We start from the raw sequence: 12,084 nt of genomic DNA, 5'->3' as shown, positions 1-12,084 counted from the left end.
CTGCTGCTCGGAAGCCAATAGTATCGAATCTAGGCAGCGCCATCTTGAAAATTTCAGGTGCATGCTGGGCAAAATAAAAACACGGATTCTACTTATATGGGCATGAGGCGGAGTCATGGACGGAAGTATGGGCGGGGCCCGGGGAGGCTGCGATTGGTTGCAAGGGCTGGATCTCAAGGACATTGGTCAATCAACCTGTCAATCAGGACGTAGTCACGCCCTAATGCATACCCTGCTTTATCGTCAAATATAAAATCAGGGAGGCCAAAATGTCCCAAATGAACATCATACTGCATTGAAGAAGGCTTTAAACTAGCGATTGAGACCATAAACACATTTTGAAAACGTTTACTGAGGTTAGAAATCAAGTGAGAAATTGGTGAATTCTCCATTGACTTGTATAGAGACGGTCGCCCCCTGGTGGCCTTTTGATAGAATGCAGCTCTAAGTTACTTCCACATTGGCTTCTTTTCAGAGGACTGGAACTCCCCGCCTGGATCTAACGCACAAATAAATACACCACCCCTCTGTTACAACCCTGTGAGAAGATATTGCATTGCCAGATTTTGTGTGAATGCAGAGCTTCATCCTGTCTACTGCGGCCTCTCTGCGCTGTTGTGTGTAGCTAAGCCCCGCCCTCGGTCAAGCAGACACACAGACCCGCTGCTCTTTGTACGTCCATGACACAGAGACAGAGAGCAGAGGGGAGCAGAAGAGAGAGACTGGAGACAGCGATGTAATCTGGTCGATATGCTACTAGTCCCACAACTCACCCTGCCTGCTGGTATTGGCTGGGAGCTCAACACCCACTACTTAAAAAGGTGGACATCCAGAAACGCAAACCACCTGATCACAGCAAAATTATAAGAAAGTATGAGCAGATAAATACATCACTACGCACTTCTAGTGGGTCGTAAGTGACGGTTGAGAGGAATTATTTTTGTAGGTTATTATTTTATTTTTTTAAGTTTATACATTATTCTATGATATCCCCTTTAAGATCAGCTTCTTACTCTGATCGATAGGGATCTACATGACCATAAAATAGTAAAGTACAGTAACAGTTTGGAGTTTGAATGAGTGTTTTTGACAGTTGTATAGTAACAGTCAATAACTAAACCAGAGTAAAGATATCTTCCAGGAAACTGCCTGTTATGTATTTCAAAAGTGAAGAATGAAGGGAAAATTCAGATACTTAAAGTCCCCCTTCACTCAATAAAAGTGTTTTTCTTCTTGCTTCTTTAATTGGACGTTTGACTTCCACTGTGCAGAATGATGTATGTGCAGAGTTTGACACTAGAAGACTGTTTTCATATTCATCTGCCAAATGGGGAAAGTGCTCTGCATTTAAGGTGCGTAACTATCTACATGCGTGATTTGTGACAATGCAACTAGTTTGGAGCAAACCGTGGTTAAGTATACAACTTATACAAATGTGAGACTGAAACATGAAACACTGAGAATGAACTTTGCAGTGACCTAGGAGACATCATGCATCTTTTGAAATTTAAATATATTTGCGATTTCTGGATGCATAATGTAGAGCTGCAATGATTAGTTGATCAACAGAAAATTAATCAGCAACTATTTTATAATCAGTTAATCGTCAAAGTAATTATCAAGACAAAATATAAATCATACTTAACTTTTCAAATGTGAGGATTTGCAGGGTTTTTTTTGTCATATGTTACTATAAATCTAAATAGCTTTGGGTTTTTGATTGTTGGTTAGTCAAAACAAGCAAGCAAAGAAAAATAAATTCTTACTATTTTCTGATATTTAATGAATCAAAATGAATAATCTGAAAAATAATCAAAAATAAAAATAATCATTAGTTGCAGCCCTGGTGTCAATGTAAGCAGGTAATCTGATATTCCCCAACTCTTAATTTCAGATACCGATATCACCCGATACTGATATATGCAGGCTTTTTACACCAAAACTGTTAGATAACAACATAACATATCTCCTTTTGTGGAATTAACACATTATGCCTAATTTTATTGTGATGCCCCACTGGATGCATACATAAATGCAACATGGCTAAACACTGTCTGTGCAAAATAAGATGCCAATATGGCACTGACACACTTATTATGCTGCTTTGCAGTCATTGCAAATTTACTATATCCACAGGACACACTTGGAAATAGTTCCAAACCACAGACATAAGCCCTGTTTCTGGAGGTGGGACCGTGATCATCCCTATGTTCCGAGCTTTGTATGTGACCGGGGAACATAGGGATTATCCTGTCTACAGTTAAGCCAGTTAGCTGTGTTAGCCGTTGAGTTAGCCACTGAGTTAGCAGCCGAATTAGCAGCCGAGTTAGCCGCCGAGCTAACAGCGGAGTTACCCGCTGAGCTAGCAACCGAGATAGCCGCGATCGGGGAACATAGGACCCGGGGAAAATAGGTACGCTCCCGTGGGACCTTTACAGGAACGTCCTCTCACTCGGTCCTCTCAGCTGCAGCTTCATAGCAGAGTAGTGTTCGTGTATATGGCGGTGGACGCTATGAACTTGTTAGCCACTATTAGCAACGGTTAGCAACCCGAGTCTAGCTTGTTGTTGGTATACGTCATCGCGCGCCGGTAAACGTCCCATGCTGCATTCATTCCGGCTCGGAAATGCTGAAGCCTACAGAACAAACATCGGTTATAAAAACCCGATACCGATACTTCCCGATATTACCAGGGGTTAATTTGTGCCGGATCCTACCGGAACAAGATCCGGCAACTCTCAATTTTGGCCTCCCTGTGTTCCGGTACTCATTTGGGCAGATCCGGTACCTCTCATAAAAAAAAAAAACATATAAAAATGTTTAAAATAAAATAATAATATGCATATATTAATTTACAGAACAAAACCCAAGAATTGCATGTTGTTTATTAAGATTTAACGTCATTTGAAAGAGTCGGAGATCTGTTGACGCACTGAAAAGCTGGGCCAACAATCCACAACCCTGACACACATCTTAGGAGCAAGCAGAGAGGAAAAAACTGTTGCCATTTCAACGCAAACATGTCAACGTGTCGCTACCTCCTCCCGTCCCGTAGGCGGAACAGCGTGCATTAAGAGGTTAAATTTACTTTTCTTTTTTCAAAAAGAAGGAAGAGTTGCATGACACTTCAAAACGAGTCAGAAAAGCCTCCACAAGCGGCGATGAGGGCAGCTGCAGCGGTCATGTTGACGGTCAAAACCGGCTGCAGCAGGAGGCTAGCGTTGCAACAGCTAGCCGGGTTCACCGACGGCTAGCCTGGTTCACCAACGACTATCCGGGTTCACCAATGGCTAGCCTGGTTCACCAACGGCTATCCGGGTTCACCAACGGCTAGCCAAGCCGGGGCAAGAGGCTGGCACCATGGCAACAGCTAGCCGGGTTCACCAACGGCTAGCCAAGCCGGGACAGGAGGCTGACATCGTGCAGCAGCTGGTCAGGTTCACCGCCAGCCGGAGCAGGTGCCAGCTACAGTGCTAGCAGTCAGCCAGGTGGACCACCAACAGCCGGAGCAACAGGTGGGAACCCTGGCATCAGCTGGCTTGGAGCAGGAAGATTGAGAAGGGGAAGAGAGGCATTGAGCGGAGAGGAGTGTGGGACGTCCAGCGCCATGCTCGTGATGTGGGGTGTTTTCGACAACTAAATATGGTGAGTGTACTGTCTATTAATAGGCCGCCGTGCCAGTCTTTGAATAATAATAATGGAAGATATGTGTGATTTTAGTAAAAGCTTTGTTTGCCTGTTGACTATATAGTAGGCTACTATAAGTCCCACCTGTGGTGATGTGGGCATTGGCCTGTGCTGTGCGGAGTATAGCCTAAAATAATTGTAAATGATCGTCACAACATACCATGGATATTATTTGAAATTGAGGCTTGTAAGTCCCACAGCGTGGTGAGTGGGCATTTTCATGTGGTTTTCAGTACGTTGTCTGTATATGTTCCGGGACCTGTGCCCGTCTCGTCATCCCTGAGCTGTCATATGTACTTTGCGTTCCGGCACCTTATGATTCACAAATTAAGCACTGGATATTACATTTATAAAGTCGGGGGTGCGATAATATCAGACATCCCTAAATGTTAGTAGTTTGGTAGTTTAGTCTGAGACAATATATCATGTTTTATAAAAAACGTCACAGGAATACTGTGTATAGTCTTAATCTAAAAAGTAAATGAGAGTAAAAATCTTAAAATAAATTTAAATATTTCTCTATAGCATAAAATGTAAAGAGTTCCTCAAAATGTGCATCACTACAGATTAGACAGATAGACAGATAGACAGATAGATAGATAGATAGATAGATAGATAGATGGAACTATGGTATTTTTTTTAGTGGTACTTCCTGTGTAGAGTATACTAAATAATACCTGCAGTAATTTCTACTTGATGACAGCCAATTGCAGCATGTGGCATTGTTTCAACCTTCCACTTCTCTGTTTGTCAACTGCAGCACACAAACCATTTTATTCATGTCTGATTGACCCACACAGCAATAATGTGATTACAGGGCAGGTGGGCCCAGGATCACCCATCGCCCTTACTTATTGGATTGAGCCAAGTGGGTTGTATATCATCTATTGTTCCCGGCTGGGGGCATTGACTGGCAATTCACAAAATTGAATTTATAACTCAGCATATGATGAATCTCGGGCCCTGTTCCACAGTTAATGGCTCCTTGTTTGCTCAGTGTATCGGCTGTATTCCCTTGCACTGCCAATACAGTGAAGTGTTGTTGTTTGCTGGCATGTAGAGCACCGCGGTAAACAGAACCAGAGAAAGGCCTGCTCACTTATTGATTGAACGGTTTAGAGAATGTCAAGCCTCACCCTGAGCTCTGCGAAACATGTTTAGCTGCCGGTACAAGGACATACCTATGAGGTAAGAGAGAGAGAGGTGGAAAAGAGAGAAAAAAGAGAGAGGAGGAGAGTGGGGTATAGGTGAATAGAGGCAGAAAAGCGGCAGGAAATTGACTTGCTCCACCGAAACAGCTTTCACAAATGTAGTTCCTTCTTAACAAGTACTAATTGCTCAGATCCGTGGACAGGAACAAAGAGAGAACAGCGTGGTGGTGCAGAGAGTGACATTTAGTTTTCCATGTTGGAGTTGATGGTGGGTTGTATAATAATACAGCAGACTGCTTTCAATCACAGGTGGTCAGTTTCTACTTCTTTTTTTTCCATGCAAAGTTTTAAAAAGCCAATGTTAAATAACAGACGTGCTGCAGCTGACTGAAAGTCTCGGTTCATTTGGAACTTAGATGAGTGTAATTCAAACACATTTCTCCTGCTGATTTTCTGTCCACAAGCTATATGATGATAAAAAAATTGATGTGTATGGCTGTAAAGAGCAACCTCCATTAAACTAAAGTAGCCTCCAAAGCACAGCGTCAACGTGAACATCATCAGCTTTCTGTTTCTTCTTTTGAGCACCAGTCAAACCTCATCAAAGAAACATAAATCAGGCCAGAACAACCTCAGTGTTGCAAGCAGGTCAACGGATCGTTTATCAGTAGAGGAATTTGCTTTTGAGTCTCAAAAAATGAGTAACGCACACACATTTTTTACAACAATGAATCAAAATATTATCAAAAGAGGCACAATTTTTGTTTAAGGCTAAATGTGTGTTAAAAAATTCATGGGCCTGGTGGTCAAGTTGTTAGAGCGCATGCCATGTACTGTAATCACAATGTCCCTGGTTCAAATCTGGTCAGGGACCTTTGCTGCAGGTCATTCCCCTTTCTCTCCTTGTTTTCTGTCGGCCTCTCTGCCAGTTACTCTATAATCAAAGGAGAAAAAGCCCAAAACAAATCTTGAAAAAAAAAAAAAAAAATTAAATTAAATATTTTGGTGCTGCAGAGATGTCTTTGTCCTACACGTCATGACCTACAGGTACAGACCCCCCCCCCCTCCAAAAAAATCACCCCATGATATGTTTTTCAATGAAAAAGAAAATATTATGAAAAAATTATAATTTCCTCTAACATCCTAGATCATGTGGTAATTGCAATAGCAGTCAAAATAATTGCGAATAGATATTTTAAGCCTTAGTAAACACATATGTTGTATGGTAGGTTCCTATATGGATGTTAAATACTGAATGTTTGGTTTCAAACTCAAGTAAATATGTTTTAAACAGAGATATAAAAGTGTTTTGTTGAAATGATATATAAAATGACCTCATAATGTGATGGGTGTTGTAATGACAGAAATTGACACACAATCCATAGTGTTGTATTAACTGAAGTATGAAGAGGAACTTTGACATTTCCATGTTAGGATTTTTGGTTTAATTGGGGGCAGGCGACAGTGTGCACCTACTGTGTATTATATCTACTTGGGTATGACAATGGTTGTATAACTGATCAAAGTACACATCGAATGATCTCATAGAAGTGTATATAAAAAGATGTTAAACAGTAACAGTAAGACCTTTAAGTCTCAGAGTTTATGGGATTGGTCCTTGATGATGATTTTCCATTTCATGTATTTTTTTGGATGAGTTTCAATTAATTTTAACAAAAAAAGAGCCACTTAAAACATGACTAGATGATCAGAATAAAAACCTGATACATACTTTGAACAAAAATAAACACCAAAACTTGGGTTGTCAGGTTTTCTTAGAGAAGCTCAGATCTTTTGAAGACCCTTAATATCTATCTGGCTTTATGCCCCTCCCTCAGAGGTTAAGAATTTGGGTTTCTATATTATGTTCATTTAATTACACTTTACACTTTGAGACATAACTGCTTTTACTTAATCTCATGTCAGCTGTAACTACATTTAATTTTATAGCATCACCTGTCTCATTTTGTTTTCTGGGTTTTTTTTGGTTTGTGTTTACTCAGCATTTCTGTCCTGTGTTCATGTACTATTCCCCAGCCTGCTTTTCCCTCCACACCTGCCCTGTATCAAGCCTCCTTAGTCCTGCCCTGCTCTCAGGCTACATCCACACTAGCATTTTTAAAATTAAAACAACCTCCGTCCACATTTTAATGTTTCAACACCATCTCAAAATGAATCTCCATCCAGAGTAAGGCACCTGAAAACACAAACACCCTAACCCCTAACACTGATAGTCAGTAGATCAGTCTGCATTGACCTATGAATGAACGTGGGTGATTTGTACAGTACAGTATGTGTTGTCCACAGTTGTTTGTACTAAAGCTTCTCCCTCAGTTCATTAAATCCCTGCAGCATCTTAAGGCAGCTGGGTTGATATGGTTACGCACTGCTGTCCACTGTGCTTACCTTCATCAAATCACCTGATGACACCTGGGGTTTGTACGCTGAAGAGGGATTTGGGGTTAGCGAGGTTACTCTGGGGTTTTCAGTCCTACGACAATGGTTCACTTCTTACAGGGGTACATCACCATGGTAACTAGTGCTGAACTGCTATGAACTGAACTGCTTTGGAAGAGGATCACCTGTCAACAATCCCTACCACCCACTGACTCCTACAGGATCATGACATGGACAAACATCCTGAGTAACAATAAAGTGACAAGTAGAAGAGCAGTATATATTTTATAGGTCAGTGGAAACATTTTAGTTTTCCAAACTTTCTAATGATGATAAATTTAGCAGCTGACAGTGTGATTTTACACACACAAATAATATGAGAAAAATAAAAACCAACACATTGCCTTTTACTAGAAAAATAATCAGCACACTTTTAATTGGCTCTAATGATAATAATAAGATAACTTAGACCTCATCAGCCATTAATTACTTTTTCAGTCTTCCTAGTACAGGCCCCAGGTTGACACAGTATAATCACACATGCACCTCAGCTCCCATCAGACTGGTCAGTTATAACCTGATACTCAATGTCAGGTTAGCAGAACTCATCAACCTCTTTTACAACTTTCTTTTAAGCAAAAGTAGCTTCTCCTTGAAAGACATTGCAGTGCAACTGCTGCAGTGTAACATTAATTACTAAACAATGCAACCGTGTTCAAAGTGAGATACATTAGAATGATTGCTATATAAAAAGCTTTACCCATGTCTTTATCTTTTATTTCTATCATTGTATATTATTATAACTGATGAAAAAAACTACTTCATAAGTCTTTGGGTGCAGATTTGTGTCATGATGCTTAGAACCACCCAGACATTTTTCTTAAGAAAGCTTTCCATTTGTCATGTTTAACTGTGATTGGCACAGCTGTTTCAGAGGTATGACAGCAGTGATGTGACTAGCTATGAGTATAATCACCACACCCCACCACACCACCTCTTTAGTCACTTTCACTCAGACATTTTGCACTTTGTGCTGCTGCACATACATGCACCAAAATAGCAGATGTACATGGACACATCCACACAGTCCGTGCGTCAGACCTATCAAGCTGCACTTATTATTGAAATAATTTACAAAAATCTCTGTTTCCGCCCATCCAGACTAAAATGCAGTGAGTTTTCAAACTATCTCCACTATAACTATAATCTCCATTTCAGGGGCTTGAAAATGCTGGTGTAGTGTGGACCTTAGGCAAACATAGCAAAAGTGTGTTTTAAAAGGAAAATGTATCAGTATGAACAGGGCCTCTCTTCACCTCACTCTCTTCACCTGAGCTTCTCCGCCAATCACCTGCACTTTCTCTCCTCTTAGTATTAGGATTTAAGTTCAGCCTGTCATTGAATGGTCTGTTCAGTTTTCCTGTTTCTGTCTCATAGTCTCTAGTTGAGTTTCCATACTTGCTTTTGATCCAGTCTGCCTGGCAGCTCCTGAATTTTGTTCCACCTGCTCCGCTCTCTGTGACACAGAGGCCACACTGAGACACACTGCATGATAGGACCTCAGTTCCCATCACTCTATGCCAGTTATTGTCAGTACCATTCTACAATTGATTTCCAATAACCAGGGTGACTGAATTACTGCCAAGCTAATGTATCTCAAACAGCAGTGGATTTACTTCACATCCAAACAAATAAAGGTTATAGAGCAGCAACTTGATTTGGCCAATGATGAGAACAAAGGATCTACATGCTATGGAAACGGACCACAGATTTCATATTAACATGAATCTGACTGTACTGAATAATAACAAACAAAGGCATATCTGCAATCCAACTTTGAACAAAGAGAAAAAGAGAACTTTACACACCAAGAAGCACTTGTTCATAGTAAAAAAAAATGGAAAGCAACTTTGTAGTAGCACAACTTTGGACAATATGGTTCTACTCCATGTTTTTTTTAACCAGAGACTTACTTACTTATTTTTATATCACTCATTCAGAAAACCTTACAAATGACTGTAGAGTAATTCCTACGATTGCTGCTTCAACAACTGGACTGAACATGCTCTTCTAAAAAATTGGACCAAACCCAAATTATCAGAAAATGTTTTCCTAAGATGATACGTCAGATCAGATATGAATCCACTTGTAAAACTCTGCCGCTGAGACACTTCGAACACATTCAACACAAACCCAGATTGATAAGCTGAATACACTCATGCTTACTTAGAGGCACATGCAGAGCAGGTGACACAGAGGAAATCATACTCACATCTCTGTCACGTTCTCACTCTCTTGTGGCGCCAGTGCCGGGATGCTAGTGATACCATCGAGCTCCAGGCACTGCAGCATGGCGAAAGAGCACCGGCAAGCTGATGGGCATCCTCCCAAGGTGGGTGCCGGTGCCAGGCTGAACAGGGTGAGCACAAGGGGCAGTGCCAGGGCCAGGGGTCCTGCCAACGAAGCTGCGCCCTCTGCCACAGCCATGCTCAAAAGAGGATCTTCTCAGGACCAGCAGAGAGGTTTGGCAGCTGCAGTTGGAGTAAGTGTCTCTATGGTTCACCTAATGAAGAGCAAGTGAAAAGTGGTGAGGAGCTTTCTCACACAGTGGCTCTTCTCTTGGCTCTCTGGCAGGCTTGAGATCCCAGCTGGTTAGGGTCTGGTGCTGAGCCACAGCTGTACTGAGCAGCAGGAGGGGCAGGCAGGCAGGCAGGCAAGGGGCCTCAGGGGACATGGTGGTGGTGGGCTGCAGCCTCTCTCTTTCTCCCTCTCTCTTCCTCTCTTCTACGATGAAGGGAGGGGCAAGATAACAGGGGCCAGAGTCACCAGACACCTCAGAAAGCGAGAGGGGGAAGAGGGAGGGGTTGGGGTGAAGGGTGTGTGTTGATGATGATGAGAGGAAGAGATGGGATATGGTGATGGAGATCTCATCTGCCCCCCGGGTGAGAGTGTGTGCTGTCCCACCAGTGGCTCGAGGTGCAAGCAGTGCCAAGAAGTCAGGGCTCCTGGGTCCCTGGATGCATGCAGTAGCGCTCTCACACTCACACTAATACAACTGTAACAACATCCTGCTGCACGGATGGATAGATGGATCTCTCTGGTCCTGGGAGAATTGATTGTTGGAAGGTTCGTGATTGTTGAGACTTAGGAGGTCAGTGATGAATTTAATGGTAGGAAAGAGGAGGGGGGGCAGGAGCCACACTATTGGTTATAAGCTGTTCAACATTGTGAATTCCCAGCAGGATTTAATGATAGGAAAAGAAAGAAAAAGATTATAGGTCCCTGAGTTTCACAGCAGGAAAAAATTGTGCTGTTAGTCTCACAAGTATAACTGACATCAACATTATCTCTCTTGCTACAGGTGAACAAACACACTGTGTTAGTGTCACACGTCTGATTTACCTTCTGATTTATACAAGCATGAAAAATTAGCCATGTGACACTGAAATCCATTTGAATTTGATTTACAAAATAGGCTATGCAGTAGCAGAGTCATGATTCACTTGGTTAAAAGGTTGTTGATTTAGTTTGAGTATTTTAAGAGGCACAGATGTAAACACCTGGGAGACTCTTGAGGGACTGATATGACCCACAAGCTGAGGGTGACAAAAGTGTAACCAACTGTCCCAGGCAAATTGGTGTCTAATTCATCTATTTAAAATACGCCATAATGAAAATACATATCACATTGCTTTAATCTGGCTTTTAAAACTCATCTTTATAAAAGTTTTGTCGTAGAAATACAAAAAACATAATCTTAATATCAAGTAATCCTAAAAAAATATATATATATTATTAAAATTGTGATAGTGTTAACTTGACTCTCCTGTCAGTCACCTTGCAAGTGATAGCCCTCGAGTCCCCCGTACCGTCACACCCCCATGATCTCAAATCCAGATACACATTGTCTGTTAATAAACACAAGCCCACTTTACACACACTGACACACTCACCTCGTTGCTGTATCTTCTCCTTTATGAGTACACCATATCTGACCTTTCCTATTGAGTCTGATCAGCATCTGCTACACATTGTGAAATTCTCAATAAAAGGTGAGTCCAAAGTTCACAAAGAGTCACAATACAAACACAGCACAGAGTCACAGAGCATGCAGTTATATCTGCTTGACTTGGCTTTCCTTTGCTTCAGTAGAAACTGAAACATTTCCAAACCATGTACCATCTCTTCATGGAACAATATGAGCTTATAAGTAAAGTGAAAGCATACTAGCAGCAGGTGAAGTCTACTGATAGAGCCTCTAATCCTGTAACTGTTTGCATTAACCTGCTGCAGAGACCTGGGGCTATCCATCACACATATAGTCTTTACATGAGTGGAGCCATTTTTTACCCATGGGACAAATATTGTGCCCCACCCCCATTCCTCTCAGTCATTCTGCACATGAGTAAGGTCATAGTGCAGAATGACTGACCACAATTACTGGCCATAAGCTGAATAGCCATTTTTGCTGCTGTCGTCAGGAGTATCTGGGTGCTTAATTACTCTTCCTTTTAACGCCCTTTTTTTTTTGGTCTTAGCTCAGCAGATAGTGTGGGGGGGGGGGGGGGACAAGGCGCTTATTCACAGGAAAAGTGTTTGAGAGTTCAGACAGCAGTTAAGAGATGAAACACTGAATGGGGGTTGCATTTCCTGGTAGGGGTAACTGACAGCATCTAAGCGTAATTGTACAAAACAAACATGCAAATGAGATCAGGTTAACAGGTTTATGTTCTTATTACCACTTTCTTTAATTTCCCAGCTGTATTTGGTGGTGAAGTGATTTCATTTCAAATTCAAGGAGTCTAGATAAAGTTGGTGTAGTTCTTTTAGATTCTCCATTGTGACCGAT

The 12,084-nt window shown here is 41.6% G+C and overlaps 1 protein-coding gene across 1 annotated transcript in view; it reads right to left on the bottom strand.

The window, feature by feature from the left end:
• ntrk1 (neurotrophic tyrosine kinase, receptor, type 1) overlaps positions 1–11,250 on the bottom strand; it is a 44,615-nt gene extending 33,365 nt beyond the window's left edge. The window contains exons 1-2 of the mRNA XM_053327387.1: positions 11,189–11,250; positions 9,508–10,450 (exon numbers count right to left, since the gene is read on the bottom strand). Of these exons, the coding sequence (XP_053183362.1) occupies positions 9,508–9,722 (215 nt within the window). The 5' untranslated portion in view covers positions 9,723–10,450; positions 11,189–11,250. The remainder of the gene's footprint in view (positions 1–9,507; positions 10,451–11,188) is intronic.
• Between the last annotated feature and the right edge of the window lie 834 nt (positions 11,251–12,084).

This window comes from Scomber japonicus, chromosome 10, assembly GCF_027409825.1.
Source record: "Scomber japonicus isolate fScoJap1 chromosome 10, fScoJap1.pri, whole genome shotgun sequence".
In the NCBI taxonomy this organism is placed as follows: domain Eukaryota; kingdom Metazoa; phylum Chordata; class Actinopteri; order Scombriformes; family Scombridae; genus Scomber; species Scomber japonicus.
The sequence above is the reverse complement of the archived record's forward strand: the minus strand, read 5'-3'. Positions and strand labels throughout refer to the sequence as shown.